The following is a 23,577-nucleotide window of genomic DNA, read 5'->3' as shown; positions in this document are numbered from 1 at the left end:
CCAAGAAGCAGGGATGGGGGTCAGTGGATGGAAAATTACTAAGAGGTAAGGGGATTCTTTTTAGACCAACTTGGCAGAATCTGGAAGGCAGGACAGGTTGGTAAGATATCCTAGGTGACCAGACACCAAAGATGAGGGATTTTCATTAATGATTTATCAGGATTCTCACTCAAACTGGATTTTACGAGGACAGAGAGGGAAACCCCAGGTCTGCTCAAAGAAGTGTGATTAAAGTTTGATCAAAGGAGAGAGTCTTTGTCACCAGTTTCTCCCTGGTTGCCTTGCTAGGGGGTCTTTGTACTAATGAGTATATTCCCCCTTTTTTAAAGACCATTGCTCTCAGGGTGAATCAAAAACTTATCTATGTACAAATGTAGTTATCCGAAGGGGCACCTGCACCCCAATTTATAGCAACAATGTCCACAATAGCCAAACTACAAAGGGCCCAGATGTCCACCAACAGATGAATGGATAAAGAAGATGTAGTATATATATACATAATGGAATATTACTCAGCCATCAAAAAAATGAAATCTTGCCATTTGCAACTACATGGATGGAACTAGAGGGTATTACGCTAATCAGAGAAAGAAAATTATCATATGATCTCACTGATATGTGGAATTTAAGAAACAAAACAGGATCATAAGGGGAGAGAGGAAAAAATAAAACCAGATGAAACCAGAGGAGAAAAACCATAAGAGACTGTTAATCATAGAAAAATATTTGAGGGTTGATGGAGGGGAGGGAGGGTGAGGGGATGGGGTAACTGGGTGATGGACATTAAGGAGGGCATGTGATGTAATGAGCACTGGGTATTATATAAGACTGATGAATCACTAACCTCTACCTCTGAAACTAAAAATACATCGTATGGTAGTTAATTGAATTTAGATTAAAAAAATAAAGGAAAGAAAACAAAATAAAACTTATCTATGCCCTGAAAGGTCTGGCCTTTTCCCCTTCTCTACCTTTTTCTGTCTGAACTACTCTTCCCTCTTTTCTGCATGTCAACCATAGTTATTTAGTTTTTAGTTATTTGAAACTACTAGACTTTCTCAACTCTGGGTCTGGGCATATGATATCCCTACTCCTGCTACAGTGCTTGGCACATAGTAGGCACTTGATAAATATCTGTTAGATGATTAAGTGAATAAAAGAACAAATGAAAGTATCTTGTAGTATAAGGATAGGTATAAAAATTTCTGAAATATATATAGATATCCAAATGATTTAGGTAGTGAAAAGATTTAAAATCTTCAAATGAAGAATTTCTTGATAATGCAGGGGCAACTTGGATATTTATCATAGTGCATACTGTAAGTATGCATAGTGCATTCAGTAAGATGCAAATTTATGTAAAATGAATGGAAAATCATTTGCGTTGTCAGGCCTTGGGTATAAAGGTTGGTGGTATTCAATTTCCTTAGGTTCAGGTTTGAATACCATTTCCTGGCTACATTTATTGATTGCTTACTCTGTCTCCTAGAATTCATTAAGGGGTGACTCAAATGAGTATGAAACCATTATTACAATTGGAAAGGAAAGTGACAGTATGTGTCTTGCCTATGTCGGAACCAGTTTTTTTGTTTTGTTTTGTTTTTTACCTTTCAAAATACCCATGTTTTCAAATGAAAGCAAAAAAAAAAAAAAGAAATAAAAGCCTTATGTGACTTGTATCAAACTTATCTAGTGAGGAATATTTCATGTTTACCGTTAAGAATCTATTGTATGTGTACAGAGTTAATAAAATCTTGTGTAAAGAAAATTATATCTCTGGGGCACCTGGGTGGCACAGTCGGTTAAGTGTGCAGCTCTTGATTTTGGCTTGGGTCATGATCTCAGGGTTGTGAGATCGAGCCCCACCCTGGGCTCTGAACTGGGCATGGAGCCTGTTTAAGATTTTCTTTCTCCCTCTTTTCTCCCTCCTCCACCCATGCGTGTGCACATGCTCCCCCCCCTTCTCTCTGTCTTAAAAAAAAAATTTCCAAGGACCTTGAAATTAGTTGGGAAATGGTGATAAATATGTAAAGAATAAATTCAATTTCACTTAAATATAAAATGTGAAATTAACATGAGCAGTAAAAATGATCTTATAGTAGGATGGTACTAATACTTAATGTTACGTCGTTTTGTGCCAGGAACTTACATAAGCTCCTTACTTTCATTTTCTTGTTAAATTTTTATAATTTATCAGTTGTGATATTGTTATTGTCCACGTTCTACAGATGAGGACACTGAGATCCAGTGAGATTAGGTAATTTGCCCAGTTTTGCATAGTGATAGCAAAACTGGGATTTGAATTCACGCAGTCCGACTCTAGAATCTATGCTCATTAAAGTAATGCTTTATCTTTAGCCAAAGTAAACTTGTCGACAGATTGCATTATATATATGTGCGTGTGTATATATTTGTGTGTATATATACACACACATATATATATAGGCACTATTTTCAGTAGTATTTAGTGTTAAATTTACCCTCATGTAATTTATGTAATTTACATTAATGTATTATGGAGATAACTTACTGGATTAGGTCATTAATTAGAAGCTGTTTTAATTAACAAAATTTGATGCAGTGTTCATTATTTAAACATAGTTTTGCTTTCTGAGTCCTTCTTTATTTCTCCCTTAGCCACCTATTTTAAGGTTGCCATTTGTTTTCCAAATGCACTAACCATTGCAAAATGCACTTTATGTTTTCCAGAGATTTTATGTTGTTTCTTATTTGTTGTAGTTTCTTCTTCTTTTTTAAAAAAGATTTATTTATTTGAGAGATGTGAGCAGAGGGGAGGGGCAGAGGGAGAGGGAGAGAGAGAGAATCTCCAGCAGACTTCCTGCCAACCTTGGAGCCTGAAGCAGGGCTGGATCCCAAGATCCTGAGATCACAGCCTGCGTGGAAACCAAGAGTCTGGATGATTAACCGACTGAGCTACCCAGGTGCCCCTGTAGTTTCTTTTCTCTTTGTACTTGTCAGCTTATCCTTTAAAAAGTTGCTTTACTATCATGTTAGTGAATATTGGTAGAAAGAAGAGATAGACCCAAACCCAGTTTTTGATCTGTCATGTTCCTTGATGACTTCGAGTCGTTTTTCTTTACTTCCCTGCCTTCTGTCAGCATTAAGTGAGTTACTCCTGGAAGGAACCTTTATTGTTAGTCCCATAAAAATGGGTGTCCTATTAGAGAACAAATACGGAAAATAGTGGGAGAATGCAAAATAAAATGTCTGACCATAGCGTTTGTTTGAATTCAATTGAATTAATTGCTTTAAGTACTTAAAGTTAAATGATGTGCTTTTGAACTTGAGGATAATTGCCTGATGTATTAATTTTATTCAAATTTGGGCCATTTGAAAGATAAATATTACTTGACTCTTTAAAACAGATCTAGTATCAGAGTAATTGCAGCAACCATTTGTTGTAATTGGTAAAGATCTGCCAGTGTATCTGCATAAAAGTTAAATTTGGCAACATTTTAATCTTAATTTTTTTAACTATTACTGTTTATAATGGAGCTTTTACCTTGGTAAGTAAAAACAGAATTGTTTTGGGTATTCCAGGCAGGGTCCTTTTGGTTGCCTGGGATCAGAAGTCTGTTTAAACTTGTTATAATTAAAGAGATCTTTTGTGTAAGTATATGGAGCTTTTGCTGGATGCAGGAAAACCTGAACACAAGCTTCAGAAAGAGGAAAGGTGGCTTCCGAGCGCAGCTCTTTCTCATCTGCCTCTTCTTCATTTCCCACACGTGGCTGCTTTGTGAGGTGCCACTTGATGTCACTCCTAGCTTCTGCCTGCTTCAGTCTCCCCTAATTTTTGCTGTGAAGTGGATAGTCTTTAGTCTCAATCCTTCTAAGCAAGGTTAAGACTAAGAATTTTAATTTAATAGATTAACCAAATAACTGCCTAGTGAAATACAGGGACAAGGTACGGTGATTATCTAGTGTATTCAGTTGATCTGAAGGAGTTACTGTAGAGGTGCTCTGTATTTCAAAAACCACTCTGAAAAGTGAAGGTTTAGGGGATAAGTAAGGCCTGAGGGGCTTGTTTTTCAGTATCTTTAAAGTATGCGTATGTAAAAAGATTTTCATCTTGTCTTTATTAAAACTATTATATTAAAGCTACAGTAGGAATACACCGAGAACAGTTAGCTTTCAGTAAAACTGTTAATCTTAAATGCAAGTTCGAGATGCATTTCTGCCTGTAGGGTTCATTGCTAAATGCAGCTTTTATAAAAGGATAAGGGCTTTACTATGTGGGCGTTCATGCGACTTTTGAGGAAGAACCTGGTAGATTTTGTTGGTTTGTTTTATAGGAGCTTAAAGAAGTAAGTAGTAGCTCCCAATGGAGCTAAAGCAGTGGTTCCTCAGCGGGTTTGTGTGTTGGGATGTGTTTTGCTTCTTAAGGGGCATTTGGCATTCCTGGAGACGTTTTTGTTTGTCACAGCTGGGGAGAGGGGATTTTTTTGTGCTATGGCATCTAGTAAGTAGAAGCCAGTTACACTACCGAACATTCTACAATGTATGGGACCTCCCCTTACAACAAAGAAGTGTCCAGCCCCACATGTCAGTGGTGCCCAAGTTGATATATAGAATGTGTTATATAGAATCAAGGATCATAGAGCAAAAAGGTTAAAGGTTCAAAAGAGAGAAGATTTTGGAGTTAGAGAAGTTACTCTGCCCTGGTTTTGAATGCCTTAGGGGCAGTGAGAGAGGAGGTCATTTCTACTGGAAGCCTGTGTTTAAATATATCTGAGTGCACTATATTAATATATATTTTAACTTCGGTAATTTTCCTATACTTAAACCAGTTTTAGTATATTTTAATTCTTACCAATCAGAATATTTTTTGATTTCTTAGTTACATTTTCCTAAGAGTAGTCCAAGATGAAACCTACAAGAATGAAAAATTCTTTGTAATTAACATTTAGGAGTATTATAACTACATATTTTCTCAGTGCAGATATAAATTGAACTATATCTCCTTTGTCCTTAGCATTTAAATGTGAAGTACTAATCTTAAGGAAAAGATGCTTTCCCAAGAAGAGTTGCTACTTTTTATGATGATGTATTTTTTTTCTGGAAAGTTTTTGGTTTTGTTTTTGTTTTTAAAGATTTATTTAAGTAATCTCAGTACCCAATGTGGGGCTTGAACTCATGACCCCAAGATCCTGAGTCGCATGCTCCACCAACTGGGCCAGCCAGGCTCTCCTGGAAAGTTTCTAATAAAACAATTTTTACCTTATAGAAAACTGTATTTGTGAACTAGATTCTTCAGCTGTTTAATTTTCATGAAGTTATAGATGTGCCTCAAAATATGTTTAAAAACAAAATTCCTGAAATGCTATAGGTATTTGAAACAATTTTTAAAAAATGACTGTAAATCTACCTCACTGTAACCCATTGATTATTCAGTGGTACATATAAAATGCCCATATGAAAAATACAGCTGTTATTTCTTAAATATTCTACTATATAAATGAAATATTTACTCCGTAGTTCTTTACCTTCTGATCTGAATGAAATTAACGTTCAGGTTTCTTAAAGCAGCTCCAAGGGAAATTTATTCAAACCCAGAATTTCCTGCCTAGAGCACGAATTTAGAGTGGTTCTCTCTCCATTATCCTTAGACATCCCGCATGTCTAATGATCGCCACCAGATGGCGATATTATACATTGATGAAGATTCATACTTGGTGAAAACTGAATAGGTTGCCCAAATGAAGCCACGTGAACTCAGCAGTGATATTTAGCAGTGGTGAAAGGTGTGGACTGGCAATGCATCTCCCCGAAACATGAGACCTGTTTTTGTTTTACAGGGGATTTTTCTTCTTTTGTTAGCTCTTTGCTTCAAATTTTTCTGTGGAAACCAAAGTAAAATAATATCCCCATAAATTTATTATATTGATGCTGATTTATTGTGTTAAAATTTTTACTTTTTTTTTTTTTTAAAGATTTTATTTATTTATTTGACAGAGAGAGAGCCAGCGAGAGAGGGAACACAAGCAGGGGGAGTGGGAGAGGAAGAAGCAGGCTCCCAGTGGAGGAACCTGATGTGGGGCTCGATCCCAGAACGCCGGAATCACGCCCTGAGCCGAAGGCAGACGCTTAACCGCTGTGCCACCCAGGAGCCCCAACATAACAGTTTTAAATTAAAGAATTTAAAACATGTCTTCTCTTAATTAGGAAAAACATGCACCCCGCCTTTTTCTGGCCAGATAAAGAAACTTTACCGGGGTCCTTTGCTTTATGTCAGCAGCATTATCTCCATCATTAGCCATTACCTCTGTATTGTGTTCCACACAGTGGTCCCGCACCACCAAGTTTCGCTTTCCGTGATGGAGGTCTAGAGGCAGATGCTCCTACCTGCTCTAGGCAGTAGGTCAGTAGTAGCCTAACACACAGTACAGTGCCCGCGTCACGCACCTCACTTCATCTTATCATCTAGGCATTTTATTATCGCACATCATCCCAAGAAGGGCGAATACACTACAGTAAGATTCTGAGAGAAAGACTACATTCATATAACATATTACAGTATATTGTTATAATTGTTTTGTTAATCTCTTACTGTGGGTAATTTATAAATTTAGCTTTATCGTTACTGTACGTGTATAGGAAAAGCATAGTATGTGTAGGGATCGGCACTGTCTATGGTTTCAGGCATCTGTTGGGGGTATTGGAACGCATCCCCTGCTGATAAGGGAGGGGGAACTGCTGTACTGAAAAGGTGATCGCATCTGTAAAGGGAAGTTAGGGTATTACGTGTTTTTAAAATCATTTTGACTCTTGTACAGTTCTCCACCAAACTTAAATTTCTGGATTTTTTTCCCCCTTGGGCTGGTTGAAAGTCATAATTAGAATTTTGTTTTAGTATTATTTTTTTCCTGAATTTAAATAAAATCAGTTTATAAAAAAATTAAAAAAGAAAATCAGTTTATGTGATTATATAATTTTCCCACCATGATGCTGAGAAAATGTTAGTTTCTTTACACTGTGCCTACAAATTCATTTTAGTTTTTATTTTTTTAAAGTTTTTATTTAAATCCCAGTTAATATACAGTGCAATATTCGTTTCAGGTGTATAATATAGTGATTTACCACTTCCATACTATACCCGGAGCTCATCACATCAGCTGTGCTCATTAATCCTCCATCGTCTGTTTCACCCGCCCCACACCCACTTCCCCTCTGGTAGCCATCACAAATAAGCAAAGGGGAAAAAAAAGAGAGGGGGCAAACCAAGAAACAGACTCTTAACTACAAATTTATTTAAAAAAAATGGGAATGTGTTGAAAATTTTGAACCATCTTCTGACCTCATGAAATGCACTTTCGAAATGTTACTTGCCTTGTTATCAAAGTTGTATCTATCAAAACATGAATTGACCACAGTTTTTTAACAAAAATATTTATTTATTTGAGAGAGATTGAGGGGGGGAGAGAGAGAATGAGAGGGTGAGAGGGAGATGGAGTCTCAAGCAGTCTCCGCACTGAGCACAAAGCCTGATGTGGGGCTCCTACAACCGGGAGATCATGACCTGAGCTGAAACCATGATTCAGACACTTAACGGACTGAGCTACGCAGGTGCCTTGGAATTGATCACAGTTTTGAAAAATTGACTAAAATGCTAATTTTTCACTTCTAGTGACTTTTTAATAATTATCTTTGATATTAAATCTTATACGGTATGTTGAATTAATAGATACTTAACATCTTCAGAGAAGCGCGATCTTTGTTGAAACAGACCGACCAATATATCACCCTCCTATACTTTTATGTTCGTAGAAATATTTACTCATAAATATGTTTTATCCTTTGTAAAACATAAAAATGTGATCATATTAAACATGATAATTCTACAGTTTGCTTTTTTCTTAATATGTTAACTGTTATCTATTGAGTGGAACCTCCAGGTTCTGCCTCATTCTTTGTGTCTTATTAATATGTAATGGTAATTAGCTGTTCCCTTTCATTTACTTTCAGGTTGTTTTTTGTTTTTGCCATGTTTGAATAGTAAGCATGCTTGACCTTATCTTTACATTTTGGTGCTTTTATTTTCTGTGGAGTGGATACTCAGGACTGATACTGCTGCACAAAGAATATTCTTAAAGATTAAAAAAATGGATTCTTGCTGGCTTATGCTCCAAAAAATTTTTAGAGAAATTTATATTCCCACTGGGAATTACGAGTCTGTGTCTCCCTTCTTTTATCAGTTTAGATGTTAAATTTTTTTCTTTTTGCTAATCCGATGAGTAAAATTTGCTGAACCTCTAGTGAGAGTGTCCATCTTATGTGATTATTGGTCATTTGTATTTTCTCTTACGGGAATTACTTGGTTCATATTTTTTGTCCATTTTTGTGTTCCTTTTAGTTCCTTTTTAATTCAAGAAGTTTCTTGTATTAGAGATATTTAATGCCATGTCTGTCATTCTGCATGCATTTCCTTGTGTTCTACCTTGTCTCTTTATGATGTTCTTTGCTTTAGAGAAGTGTGTGTTTTTAATAGAGTAACATTAATCTGTATCAGTCTTTTTTTTATGGCTTCTAGATTTCTCATCTTGACTAAGACTATATCCCCACTCCAATAATATAAAATACTATTTTAAATTTTAGATATTACCCTTCTAAGTATCTTGAATCCACCTAGAGTTTATTTTTACTTGTGGTTTGATGTAGACAACTTTGTTTCATCAAACTGGAAAACCAAAGAAGTCTTTTCATTTAATAAATGAATTACTTTCAGTTTCTTGACTCTGTTTTGTCTTACAAAATATTTAATTATTGTTTCTGTGTTGGTACCATACTTTTTTGCTTATCGTAGTTGTATAGTATATTGGAATGTTTGTTAGGTAAAGTGTCCCCCATCCCCCCTTTTTTCATGATTTTATTGGGAATAGATTATCTTAGAGATAGTAGAATCTTATGACTTGTGCAAAGACTGAAATCTTCAGTATTTTGCATTTTAATATGTTTACTTTTGGTATCTAGTCAGTAATATATCATTTTTTGGCAGGTTCTTTGTGTTCTCATTTACTTAAGTTACACTGAAGGAGATCTACTTGACTATAATATTTGAGAGAATTTCTTGAGCAGTAGCGGTTTAGTGACATTTTCTAATGTTCCAATCATAAATCTTGATTCTGAACTAGAGAGTAGTGTTTAAGTAATCTTAGTACTCCAAATGCTTTTTTAACATGGATTTTAAAATTTTGGAGTTAACCAGAGGGCACAGTTTACTTAGAAGGCTTCATTATAAATATGGAACAGAATGTGTTATCAGTCTTGATATAAAAATAAAAATCCAGTTAAAAACTGAGATATGGAGGGGAGATTGAAGTGAAAAAGGGGTGTGTGTGTGTGTGTGTGTGTGTGTGTGTGTCGGGTAGTGTGTGTGGAAAATCCTTATTTTTCTTTTTGTAAAATAAGCAGATACTGCCTAAAATGATACATTATTTAAAGTTACGATGATAACTCTAGCTACCAAGAACGGTTATAAGACAAAAACAGAAAGTAGTTCTGTCTGGTGAGTGGATATGATATGGGAGGAGTGCTTATTTGAGCAGCCTTGTGTAAGTTATGATTTCTTCTACCACGTACAGGTTTATTTAATAATTTAGTTCCATATGAAGTTGCCGTGTAGTGATACAGAAAAATCTTTAAGATATATTTTTTAATTGGAACAAAGCAGTGAGTTGTAATGTGGCTACCTTTTTTGGAATATATACTTCCATTTGTGTTACAGAAATAGAGAAAAGGTTGAAAATGGGGCAGAGAGAACAAGGGAATACACGAGACTCTTTCGGTTCATGTAAATGTATGGCTATATGAAATAAGCCAGCTGTAGAATAACAAGTACAGTATGATCTCACTTACATCAGACTCATAGAAGCAGAGGGTGGAACAGATGGTTGCCAGGGGCTGCAGGTAGGAGGAAGTGAAGGGGGTGATGGTCAAAGGGTACAAAGTTTCGGTTACACAAGGTAATTCTGGAGATGTGTTACACAGCGTAGTGCCGACAGCTAACAATACTGTATTATATACAAAGTTGTTGGACAGATTAAGTCCAGTATTCTTACCATACACACACACACACACTCAATAATAAGGGGGGTGGGAGGGAACTTGGGAGGTGACAGATATGTCTGGGGCCTTGATGGTGGTGATGGTTTTATGGGTGTGTATCCCCAAACTCATTGAGTTGTATGTGTTACACGTATGTAATACATACAACTTTCTACATGTCGATCATACCTCAATAGCTCACCTTAAAAATAAGGATTGCTGAAAAATCTTTAAAGAAATAGCCAGATTAAAATTCTGGAGCTTATATGTTGAGTTAATATCTTTTTATTTTATCAAGAGAGTGGTAGAATAAAACTTACTTTACCTTTCTTTCTATTTAATCTGTAAACTTGATATTTAAAGTTTAATTTGAATATTGGTTTTAGTAGTGCCCAGGATACTGTCACAACAGGAAACATGTTGGAAAAATGCATTTTTTGTATTTTGATGAAGAGTTAGTTTTGTTTTGCAATTAAGGAAATTAAAAATTTGTATGCACCTAATTCCTTCTTTTCTCCCGGGGGCCTCTTAACCTTCCTATTCTCTCTCCTGCCCCGCCCCCCTTTCCCTCCTTCTCTACCTAAATCCCTGTGCTCAGGGTTTTTATAATCCAGTGCTTGAGACCTATGGCTGACCAGGATGTTAAGCTCTTAAATATAGTGGGGAGGGCCAAGATTTTCTACAGGAGGTAAATTTCAAGAGGTTATTGTAGGAGTTGCTGTTGAACCTGCTTGTTTGCAGACACTTTTCATTCTGGGTGTGATGTATTGGTAATTTTTAAAACTATTGACTAACATAAATCTTTTCTATTCCCTTTTTTAAAATTTGAGTTTATTTGCCAATTATAAATCATAGAAAGGTTGACTGTTTTAAAAATATGATTAGTTACATGCTTGGGGGAACTGTTGATGTCATTGGGGTTTCTAATTCTTAGAGAAGTTTAATAACCTGGAAGCTTTAGTTTGAAGGCTATGGCATGTCTTTGGCTGGTATCTACAGTCTCATATAAAGCAGTGGAAAATCAAAGTGTTTTTTTTCTGTTTTGATATATTATTTCAGTTTTAAATTTCTTACTTTGTTATTTATCTAGCATCTGTTATCAGTGAATTTTACAGGATTAGCTGGTAGTAAGACTTCATTTTTGGGAAATAGATATTTCTATAAAAAAATACATTTATTTGTGTTGTTAAAATAAAGGATTTGATGGTTCCATGGAGCAAATATATCTATCCAAAGAGAATATTTTTAGTTTAATTTAGATTATAATTATTTCTTATTTATTTTTTAATTTTTAAAAAATATTTTATTTATTTATTTATTTGAGAGAGAGTACGCATGCACGAGTGCCAGGAGGGGCAGAGGGAGAGGGAGAAGCAGACTCCCTGATGAGCAGGGAGCCCAGGACCCTGAGATCATGACCTGAGCCAAAGGCAGATAACTAACTGAGCCACCCAGACACCCTAAATTAAGATTACATTTTATATGAATTTGGTAGACATTTTATTCATTCATGTTCAGTTAGAATTTTGTTTTAATCATATAGTTGGACATTTTTTTTCCCTTAAATTTCTTTATCACCATTGGAGTAGAGGAAAAAGCATGGACTGAGAAAGACTAGGTTTGAATGCTAAACCTACTGCTTACTAGATCTGTGACTTTGGAGAAGTAATTTAACTTCTCTGAGCTTTAGTTAGAGTTGAGAGGATTAAATGAAATGTCTGAAGGTTAAATGTAATGCTATATATATCATCATGTTTAGCATAGTTTTGCACATAATTGGTGCTCAGTAAGTATTTTTATTTTCTAGATACCCAGAATAATAGAATGATAATTTTTAGTCTTCATTCTTTAAAATGTTTGTTGAACAAACAGTATCACAGAGAAACTAAAAAGAATATAATCCACCCACAGCCATATATATATATATATATATATATATATATATAGTTAGTTAGTTAGTTAGTTAGTTAGTTAGTTTAGTAAGTTCTGTGCCCAGTGTGGGGCTTAAACTCACAACCCCAGGAGATCAAGAGTCACATGCTTCCACTGACTGAGACAGCAGGCACCCCTCACCCACAACTTTTTAACTCTATATTTTCAACATATAGCCTTTAAAGTAGTTCTAAGGGTGTTATCCATGGACCTGTGCCAGTCCCTGAGATCAGGGGATCTGTAAGGTCAAAACTATTTTTATAATGGTGCTAAGACATTTTTTGCCTTTTCCACTGTTGTGGAATTTGTACTGAGGGTGCAGAAGCAATGAGTAAAACTGCTGGTCCCTTAGCTCAAAACAAGGCAGAGGCACCAAAACAGCTTGGGTGGGCATTCTTGGTTTAAAAAACAAAACAAATTTTCCCTTAAGAATGTCCTTGATGAAGAAGTAAAAACTGTTTTACTAAATCTGAGTCTTTGAGTGCACATTGCTTTTATATTCTGAATGACAGAATAGGAAGTACGCATGAAAATACGTCTGTTACATACTGAAGTACCAGTAATTGTCTGGAGTAAAAGCAGTGATGTGATTGCTTGAATTATGAGCTGAAGCTAGCTGCTTTTTTACTTGAAAGTAGCTGCAGACTAAACTGTGGTTATTCAGACTTGACATTTGGCAGATACTTCCTAAGAAGGAAATGAAGTGAACCTATGACTTCAAGAAAAATGACTGGTAGTATTTGTTACCAATGATAATAAATCTAGCTTTCATGATAAAACAAGAAATTTGGAAAACTTGTGTCTGCCAGCCTGACCTTGTCTGTTTCTCAATACTTGAACTTCTCTGATGAGATTATTGATGATATTAACAAATGCATTTTTTTATATCATATAATGAAATGGGAAGTTTGGAAAAGTTCTAGTACCCAGTGAACACATATTCTACAAATGGGTGAGAGAGCCGTTCAAAGTGCATGGTAGACCAATGGATTTCAATATACCTGTACAAAAACATTCATTTGAAATGGTTTTAGATTCTACCTTGCAAACTAACCTTTAAGAAATGACTGCTTTTTGGGATGCAGCCTGGCTTAGTCGGTAGAGCATGCGACTCTTGATTTCAGGGTCCTGATCTCTACCTTGGGTGTAGAGCTTACTTAAAAAAATAAAAATAAAAATTTTAAAAAAATGACTCCTTTTTGAATTTAGTGAAATATCAAAGAGGAATATCCACAGTTACCTGAAGAGAGTATTAAAACACTCTTCCCTTTTCCAACAGAGTATTACGTGAGTCTGGAATTTTTTATATAATTCAACCAAATCCTATCCTTGATTAGAGAAGTAGATACGAGAATCTAATTGTCTTCTGTTAGGTGTTAGAGATGTGCAAAAATGTAAAAGCCTTTTTTCTCACTAAATTTTTTATTTTTGAAAAGGATTATTTTTCATTAAAATGCTATTTATGTTAACATGTATTGATTTTATTTTAAATTGAATTTAAATGTTTTAAAGTTTTCTCACTTTTACTTCCAAAATAGTAAATAAAGATGTTAAACTTATATAAACAAAGGCCCTTTGAAGTCTTCCGTAATTTTTAAAGAGTATAAAGAGATCTTGAGTCTGAAAGTTGGAAGAGTGCTTCTAATTTTCTTTTTTCTCTTTTAGCTGTTATCTATATGAATACATTTGGTTGAAATAATTGTAAACCATAATGTGATTTATTAATCTTATTAATATAGTGATAAGTTGATATAAATATTAGAGTAATGATAAAAAGGCAAAACTTTCTTCAGATGAAAACATCTTTGGGTCTTCCTGAAATTAAGTGAAAGGGCTAGATATAACCAACAATGTTGTTGACAGTTTATTCTCTAAGATCTGTCTACTCTCACTATTCTCTAAGATCAGTCGGCCTACTCTCACTCACTCACTCAGGTAGCCATCCCCGTATATTCTTAGAGTATGAAACCAAAAGTTTCAGTTGAAAACTGGTTGCTACATTTCTCTTTTGGTATTTTCTGTTACTACTAAATGTGTGTATTATGCTCCCAGTCTCTTTTGCTGTGACCCTGTTTAAGTTGTAGTTATTAGCTTGGAAGATTAGGTAACTTGGAAGACCGTGATTGGCTGTACCATAAAAGCAACTTAGGGGAGTTCATCTGTGCAAAGCACAGTGACCTAAATCAGATATGTACTCACTGTCCCTGGAATCTTCCAGGGACTTAACTGCATTACATTGTCAAAGACAAGGCATTTGTATATTACCATGGAAAGATTTCGCCTGGAGAAGAAGTTACCTGTATGTACCTGGCTGTGATCTTGTGTTTTATTTACAAACAGATTTGACTTTTTCAGTTTACTAGTGAAGCTTGAAGAAATGTCAGGCTTATTAGCACTGGCTTAGAATAGTATCATCCTCTGTGTCCTTGGCTGTGGAAGTCATATGCTGAAAAGAGTAAATCCTTGTGTAAAGTTAGCAGTGTTTGTAGCATCTTTATTATTCTATAAAATTAGTTTTTTTTGATCAGTTAATATTACTTGAATGAGGCTTTTAAAAATTCTGTTTGGCCAAGCTGCTAGGAAAGAAATCACTTTGTCTTTAGTGGTTAAGTATGTTTTGAATAGAAACTGAAATATTTGATAACTCTTTGTGGTTATAATCATAACTTATTGGAGGTGTTACTTTTGGGCTGTGGCCGTATGTCTTATGTAATGAAGAAATTGATTTGTGATAGGGATCGTCTCATGCTGTTTTATAACAGATTTTGTAAACGTCAAGTGTCCAGAAAGAATATAAGACTAGATTTATGAATTTTATTGTTAAATAATCTTTTAACATTCCTTTTTTCCTTAATATAATGCCTTTGACATGTTAGTTTGATTTTTGGTCATTTGGCCAAGAAAGTACACATCACAGATTTTGCTTTTTCAGGTGGAAAAATGACTTCTGGGAAGAATTAGTAAAATGTGTTACATAGTTATAAAGTCTGTTTCAGATAGTTTGATTTTCTTGGGAATTCCTGCTTGTGAATTGAATTTTGGTTTTATCATATGTTGTTGATGGGCTTTTTTGTTTATAAACTGATTTATTACATTTCAAAATATTGAGTATCTTTGTGTGTTTGAGCTTTTATTGTGTTCATAAGGAGTCTTTAAGTGAATCCAGTGTAAATTTTTATCTGAGTAGTCTTGTCCTTTGAAACATACTCAGCATTCCAGTATTAGAGAGCTTACTAAGAACCCTGCTTGATGCTTAGGGTATACTGGTGAGCAAAACAGACATGATTCCCCTCGTCTTGGAACTTATTGTTCTACTGGAAGATAGTAGAAAGAAGTTGAAGAAGTAGTTATATAAATATGTAAAGAACATTAAAGAAGTTACATAAATATGTAATTATAGGTTTTAACAGATGCTGTAAAGAGAAAGTACTGTGTGTTCTTAGCATATATTATAGTGACCTTGGTCTATTGTCTTATGGGTAAAGAACCCACGTAACTGGGACTCTTCACCAGGTCACAGTGTGATCTTACATCACTTAAGCTTTGTGTGTGTGTGTGTGTGTGTGTGTGTGTGTGTGTGTGTGTGATGTATATATAAAATCTGAACATTGAACTGAAAAAGTAAAGCCTGTTGATACCTATGAGTCTGTGAGGTCTCATTCATTGAGATTAGGAACGGAAAAGAGAGTTCATTTACCTCCAGATTTTTTTTTATCGTGGGGAGCCACTTAGCTGTAAGTTAACTGTTAAGCTGGAAATTTTATTGTATTACGATAGTTTTTCATTCACTGATGTATCCCTGGTACTTGGAATAATGCTTGTCACATAGTATGTACTCAGTAAATATTTGTTGAATGAATGGATGAGTTCCTTAATTCCTAGTCTTTAAGGGAATGAAAATTCTTTCATGATCTATTGGATTTACGGGGAAGAGGGGTGTTATCCAGGGGAAGAAGAGGCAAACCAACCATATTGCTAAGGGATTTTCTGGCTGTTTCCTGTTGGTTTTCACTAGAAAACTGCAGTGGAACCCTAAAAATACCCAGGTAATGATAACCTCATGCTGACCGGAGAAGGGGAATCTTGACAGAACACTTACTGGACCTTATTTTGCCAAAAAACATTGATTGGATCTTTGTGTGTGTGTGTGTGTTTTCCCTTTAGTGCAGAATGCTTGTGCTTTTCTATACATTTTAATTACAAATAAAGTTGCGATAGTTTTTTAAAAAGCCTGTTTTGGAAATAGATTTTATTATGCTTATTTCAGTAACCATATACTATTTGATAACCCTAGAGTAAGTGATTCATATATGTTTTTTTGGTGTGTGTGTGCTGATTTGGAACTTGGAATGAATGCATCGCTCCATAAAAATAATATAATAAATATTTGTGACTTATAATTTCAAGTAGAACCCTGATGAGGCTTTCCATGTGTCCATAGTTCTTGTGTCTTATAATAAAGCATGTGACAATAAAATTTGTCACTAGCAATCCTCTTTCTTATTGGAGGCCATTACTTGCCAGTTTTTATGCCTCGGACCTCTTTTAGTTTTCTTTTATATTCTTTGTTTTCTTCACTTTTTTCTTTTGAAACTTTTCTTAGAATTCATTGTCTTTAACAGTGGTATATGAGGTACATTTCTGAAGGCTTTTTGTTCCAATGTCTAAATCTGTCTCCTCTGGGGACAAAGCATTTTTCTCAAGATTTTAATTTTTTTTTCCCTGGGGGAATTGCATGATTGCCTAAGTTTGAAATTTGCATTTTTAAATTTGCAGTAATTTCCCATGTACCTTTTATGTCTTTTCTACATATTTTAGAGGACTGAATCAGAAATGCCAAGTGAGTTCTTTAGAAACTGTGAATATCATTCTTTGGCTTTTTATTTTATGAAATGGTAGTCATTATCTCCCTTTAACTGGATCAGAAAAGATTATTTACCTTACTCTTAAGCTTTTTGCCCATAAATTTACAGTTTTCTAATTAAGTTCAACTCTTAGTGATAGATGGGAATAGGGTTAAGAATTGGAATTGTTTGGAGGAAATTTGTATTTTGGTGGGGACAACATTGTTATTTATATGTATTTTGGTAAATTGCCCTACACATTTTGAGGAAATATTTTGACATACAAATAAACTTTTGGAACACTATTTATAGATTTAGGTTTCTTTGTATTACAGTGAAAGTGTATAATTTACAGTATTTGCTTGTGAACTGGAATATACTTTTCATTTTCTGAAGGATTAAAACAATGTAAATGAAGTTGACAGTAGGCCCAGGCAGGCCTCCTAAAATGATGAAGAGCATGAAGCAGTCTTTATTGAAGAGCAATTTAAATGTGTGGTACTTTAGTCCTAATCATAATGCAGGGACATGGTGTTCAGACTTCAGTGTGCATCAGAATCACATAAGGAGGTTATTTAACATAATATTTAACACCTTAACCTACTGAATGAGCATGTCTAGCATAGAACAAAGGGAGGTGAATTTTAATAAGCTCTTTAGGTGTCTCTGAATTTTTGATACTAAAAAGTCTCTTTAAGTAATAGTTTTATGTCCTTATGAAGGTTTCTTGCCGCATCTTGGCATTTTCTCCTAGATACTTATGCATGCATTTCCTGTGAATCATTCTTCTATACAGCCATAATACTGTTTTAGGTTATATTTTAAATCCTCAGTTCACTTTTAGTTAGGAAACTAATAGGTGTTTGTTTCTGTCTTTGTAAGGCTTCTCTAATCTAATAGAAAGCATTTTTTTTCCCCTAGAAACATGGAATAGTTTTCTCATTTAGCTTAGTAAAAAATGGGAACATTTTCTGTGGGATATGTACTTGTGCTTGGCATTTTCATGTAGTATCTCCTTCCACCATGCTTTCAGGTGGGTATTATACTTTGTAGATGAGGACCAAGATAGATAGGTGAGTGACTTTCAGGAGATTGCGTACCTAAGTCTTCCTCTGTATTCACATGGCTAAAAATAAATCACAGAATATAAATAATAATAATAATAAATTCAGAAGTCTACATCTAGTGCCAGAGGTAACCAGTATGTCTTCCAGTGTTTCATTATGCAAATTTAAATGCTCCTATTCTGGGGATTTTCTAACACAGAAAGTAGCAGACTTTATATATGGTTCTCTACCTTGTGTATATTTCATTTTATTATAGGTCTCAGACACTCTATGTACTAGCATGAAAAATACCTCCCCCTTTGACTGCCCAGTAGCATGGTATTCCATTGGCATAGCCATTCCTCTATTAGGAGACTCTTGGATTGTGTCCAGTCTTTTCCGGTTATAAGCTGCAAGTAATAACCTTGTACATGTGTCATTTCATACACAGAGAATTTAAACTTTCTTTATGATCTTGTATGGCTAATTCTTTATAAGTGTTCCATAACAACAAAGATAATAATCTGATTAGTAACCTTATTTTATAAATAGAAATGGAATAGAAAGTTGAAACCATGGCAAATAGTGTTCTCTTTCTTTCTTTCTTTCTTTCTTTCTTTCTTTCTTTCTTTCTTTCTTTCTTTCTTTCTTTCTTTTTAAAGATTATTTATTTGAGAGAGAGAGAAAGAGCTAGCAAGTGAGAGAGTACAAGCAGGTGAAGGGTAGAGGGAGACGCAGACTCCCCGCCGAGCAGGGAGGCCGATGTGGGACATATCGCGGGACTCCGGGATCATGACCTGAGCCCAAGGCAGACGCTTAACTGACTGAGCCACCAGGCGCCCTAATTTTCTTAAGATTAGCGTGAGTCAGTCTTATATTGACATACTTTGGGTGATTTTTTATTCTTCCATGTATTTGAATTTTCTCAGTGCCTTGGCATTATTTCATTTTAGGAAGGCTTTATAGGCATTGGCTTACGTCACTCACTTATCTGATGGTAAGAATGAAAACATTTTGATGTCAGGAGTTGCTCTTTGCTGTTACGATTTTTAGTTTTCCACTATATTCTTGGAGTTAAAAAATGAAGTTTTTTCTAGATGCAAATATAAAAATAACTGACATATTAACAGATTGAAATTTGTACTCTCTTTTTAAATTACTAAAATTAAATGTATTTGTTGTAACAAAAAAAATTAAACAGTATATGATTGTCTCTAATCATTGCTTTCCTAATCATCAGTGTGAGACAATGTTAGTTTGAAGGTTGGCCTTCCAAGTATTTATTACTGTATAATACATTTTTGTATATACTTTAAGGAACACAAATATGCTTAATTTAGCATATAAACATATTCTGTATTTTGAAATATGGCTTGAGACATTATCCTAAAATGATAGGATTTAAAATGCAATACATTTGTCTCAGGAATGAATTGTCCCCTTGAAACATCGATGACTTTGTTCTAAGGGATTTTCAATATAGGGTCATATGCAACCTGCAGACTTTGTTGAATTGCTAGTAATATGTCAAGATGACTAATTTGTGTGGCCTGCTTAATGTTTGCATTTATAACAGATTGCCTTTTTAATTCATGTTTCACTGTTGTTGAAAAGCTACGAAAAGTTTTTAAGACAAGGGAGAAATGCAGGTACTCCCCCCCCCTCCTTTACAGTGCTAGTATTTAAGTTTCTTATACTCTTAAAATTTGGACTTTAGTTTGCAGTTACACGTGAGAACATTCTTACTGGAAACCTACTCAGTCACAATAAAATAATATTCTTACTTGGCTTTAAGTTGAGTGACTTACTTCACAGACATGATTACATGGGAGCAAGCTGGGCGGGCTATGAGAGGATGTGCTGGCGGACAGCCTTTTTTTGGCATGTGACTTTTTGCACATATTGGGAGTGTTCATGTGGTAGATGTTTAGATGTCCAACTTAAGCTGTTGTTGAGTGTTGGCTAATAGTGTTGTTAGTACATCTAAACGTGTAAGTATATCTGCAAAGATAAAAGGGTTTTTTTGGTTAGGGGTAAGAGAAAAATGTATTGTTTTGCTTCTTATCTTAGCAAGTGTTCCTGCTAATAATGAAAGGTTAGAATGGGAGCAGTTAATCCCTTTTAGAATACATAGTATGCTACCTCTTGGGATAATCGTCTGTCAGGAGACTACATGTCTTTTACTATGCATGAAATCACTGGAGGAGAGCTAAAGATTTTAGAGTATTACATGCCTAATGGACGGTTGTTACTAATTATACATTCTGGTGCTTTTTGGTTTTTTTGTGTGTGTGTCTACGTGTATATTTTTGTGTTTCCTACTTAAGCCTTTCCTCATTACTCTTGGTGTTTGATTGTTGTGAGGCAGTTTAATGAACCACATACTGTTGTCGTTCATCTTTCTTAATCCGTTACATGAAAATACATAGTCTGTTTCCCTTTCCTGTAGATATGGAGCCTTAGCAAGTCATTTGACTTCTCTGCGTTTTCTGTATTAAATTGAACACCAATCCTTCAGAGTTCTATACAGCAACCTCTTGATATTTAACTCTATTTGATTATATATTTGGATATCTAACCTTCAGAAAATAAGTTTGGATATCAGGAGATCTTCATTGCCTTAATGTACTGTGTCTGGTTCTGAATTGTGGGAAGCAAATGGAGTTTGGATAGCAGGGGACTTGTTTAAAAACTTAATCAAATTGATTCAGTTCCTGAATTTAAAGATAAGAGAATCTAGACACAGAATTTGGATAGCAAGGCACAATTGTATATGAATCTACTTTGTATACATTGAAAAAAGTTATCCGCAAACATATGATATTGTAGATCAAAAGTTGGAGGAGATGTTACAAGATCATTTTAACCAACCTCTTATTTGATCCTGTCTTAAATAGTCTTCCAGTTTATGCTTGGACTTTGAAATTGGTTAGAAGCTAATTGTGTTCTTTCTGGTTTACTGTTGTAAGTGTTATCAGAGATTCTGAACAATAAGATAAGTCATTAAAATGGGAATGGCTGAGAACATGTCTTGCAAAATTCGAAAAGTACTATAATTGGATGGATAAAAAAGTAACCGTATTCTAGAAAAATAATATTCAGTGGGATATTAACAACAGTTACTATTATAATTTTATTAGTTAATTCTCTTATCTCCATTTGTCTGTGTTGCCTGCAGAAGTACCAGTTATAGCATAAGAACCTTCAAAGAGAATGAATTAGTTTATTTTCTTTCTTGAAAGTGCTTTCCTCTCCTACTTTGGAAGGTTTGTAGTACTTTGATTCCATTTGAGCCAGGACACTGTCCATTTCCTATTGCCCATCCTTTTGCCTGCTTTGAACACTGGTTTCAGATTATCCACCTCTTTTTTCATCAAGCTCCCCAGCCCGTTCCAGGTCATTTCTGATCTTTAGACTCTTCCTGGGCCATCCTTTTCCTTGCATTCATCTTTTGCTTTGATTCTTTGACAAAGGCATTATAGGATAGGACCTCTCTGGTGTGACTGGTTTGCAGAATGAGGTTCCATATCCTGGGTTCCTCAGCATACTGCACATCCAGCATAGGCTGTGTGATCTGATCTGTGTCACTCTTGAAGTTTAGATAGGCTTGTTTAATATTGCCAACTCTTCCTCAGAACCTTTGTATATCTTTCCAAACTCTTGAATGTCTTCTCCAATATGTGTCCCCAGTCTGTGGCTTCATTGAACACAGCAGAGTCCTTGTTCATGGTTGCCTGATCATCGGACACTGTTCTCTAGTCTTAAAATGGAATAGACTTTCCTGAGGAACTGGAAGTGGTGATGTCTTCTTTGCCCACCGAGTCAGGGTGCACCTGTTGAGACACATGGTAATTGTATTGGACAAAGTGCAAGACCTCCTAACAATGGTAAAGGTTGGCAAGGTTTCCTTTCCCATGCTGGGCAAGGGTTCAGCTCAAACTGAAGACTTGTTGAGGGAAGGGAATTTCCTCATCTGTTTCTATCTGTGCCACAGAATCTTGAACATACTCATGTTCCTTTCAAAGTTAAGTTAGAGGTTGAGAAGGGAAAGTAAAGCGTAAAATTTTATTCTTTTAAAAAATATAAAGTATTTTACAAAAATATGTTTCATTTTGTTGAGCTGGAGAAGGGAACACAATTATGAAGGTAGTCTTAGACAACTCAAAGTTAGAATCTCCTTAAAGGTTAAATTTTGCCATGGCTCTTCCTTTGTAGAGAAATAAAAAAGTTCTTATAACTTTGATTGGCTCTTGGTTAATTTACGAGTGGAAGTGGTACTACATGTTTAGTCTGTAGACTCATTTTGGACCATTTTATGTGGAACCATAATATAATCCAGTATAGCTGAGTTAAGTGTTTCCTTTTAATTAGGGGACCTAAGAGCAAAGAACAACCAAAAAAGCATTCCATATTGATATCATTCCATATATCTAAGGGTCTCCCTCACCCCCAGTTTTCTCTAATTGCCGATCTGGATTGTCTTTCTGTTGTAGTAAATATATGTACCAGTTACTTAGCAACTTCCATAGAAGACCATTTAAAAGTTGTCACCTCAGTTCTTACCATGAAATTTTTGAATAGTCTTTTGTGGATTAAAAACAAAAAGCCTGTAATTATGCATACTTTAGAAAAGAATGCAGTTAGCTATAATTAGTTAGCTTATAGTTCGTTTCTTTGAGAGGAAGGCAATCTGTTATTTTTTGACTATTTGAAATAATGCCCCTATTAGTAGGTTCTTAGCATATATGTGATGTCATGAGTAAATGAGAATAATTTCTTTTTAGGGTCCTGATGAAGAAGCTGTTGTGGATCTTGGCAAAACCAGCTCAACTGTGAACACAAAGTTTGAAAAAGAAGAACTAGAAAGTAAGTTTGTTTAACTTATGCTTAGCAGGATAAATTACTAATGAAAGTTTGTTAGTGAGCTTTAAACAAACTTTTACCTGCTATTTGTGGCAACTGTGTGTTGTTGTTATGAGGTAGAGCATACATTTGAAAGAATTTTTAACACTTTTCCAAATATAGTTTAAGGAATAATACAGCAAACACCCATGTAACCATACTCATAGCTGCATTTAGAATATTCCTTGATTTCTCTTTGTTGAAAGGATCGATATAACGAAGATTTCAGAATTTATACTTTTCTTTTTTTTTTTTTTTTTTGAGAGAGAGAGAGCGCACATGCGTGTGAGCAGGGAGGGGGACATGGGACAGAGGGAGAGGGAGAATCCTGACGTAGGGCTCAATCTCATGACACTGAGATCGTGACCTGAGCTGAAATCAAGAGTCGGATGCTTAAATGACTGAGCCACCCAGGTGCCTCTAGAATCTGTGCTTTTCAGATTTCATTGGTGGTTGCCATTACTTACCTTGGAAATTAAAATACCACAGTTAAAAAGTCAGTTGATTCTTTTATTTTTTTCATTTCTGGCAGGCTAGGTAATACGTGTTTTTAGCAATCCAGAATGCCAGATTAATAAGCCAGTTACTACTAGTCATCTAAATGTTCATTGTATAGGTCAGTTACATCGGCCTTTTCAAGTGCTGTGATACCTCAGCATAGAATTGTGTAGCAGATGAGTTGAATGTCAGTCTGTCTTCCAGGAAGAAGTCTGGCAAATGGTCTCTTCTTCTTTTTTTTCTTCTTCTGATTGAAATAATTTTTGATTTACAGAAGAGTTGCAAAGATAGTA

General features: G+C 35.1%; 1 protein-coding gene across 5 annotated transcripts in view; it reads left to right on the top strand.

The window, feature by feature from the left end:
* The window catches only part of SLC4A7 (solute carrier family 4 member 7), a 110,903-nt gene that overhangs the window by 17,241 nt on the left and 70,085 nt on the right, over window positions 1-23,577 (top strand). For all 5 annotated transcript variants that reach the window (XM_040636882.1, XM_040636885.1, XM_040636883.1 and 2 more), the window contains exon 2: window positions 22,669-22,750. In XM_040636882.1, coding sequence (XP_040492816.1) covers window positions 22,669-22,750 — 82 coding nt within the window. The remainder of the gene's footprint in view (window positions 1-22,668; window positions 22,751-23,577) is intronic.

This window comes from Ursus maritimus, unplaced genomic scaffold (genome assembly GCF_017311325.1).
Source record: "Ursus maritimus isolate PB19 unplaced genomic scaffold, ASM1731132v1 scaffold_20, whole genome shotgun sequence".
In the NCBI taxonomy this organism is placed as follows: domain Eukaryota; kingdom Metazoa; phylum Chordata; class Mammalia; order Carnivora; family Ursidae; genus Ursus; species Ursus maritimus.
The sequence above is the reverse complement of the archived record's forward strand: the minus strand, read 5'-3'. Positions and strand labels throughout refer to the sequence as shown.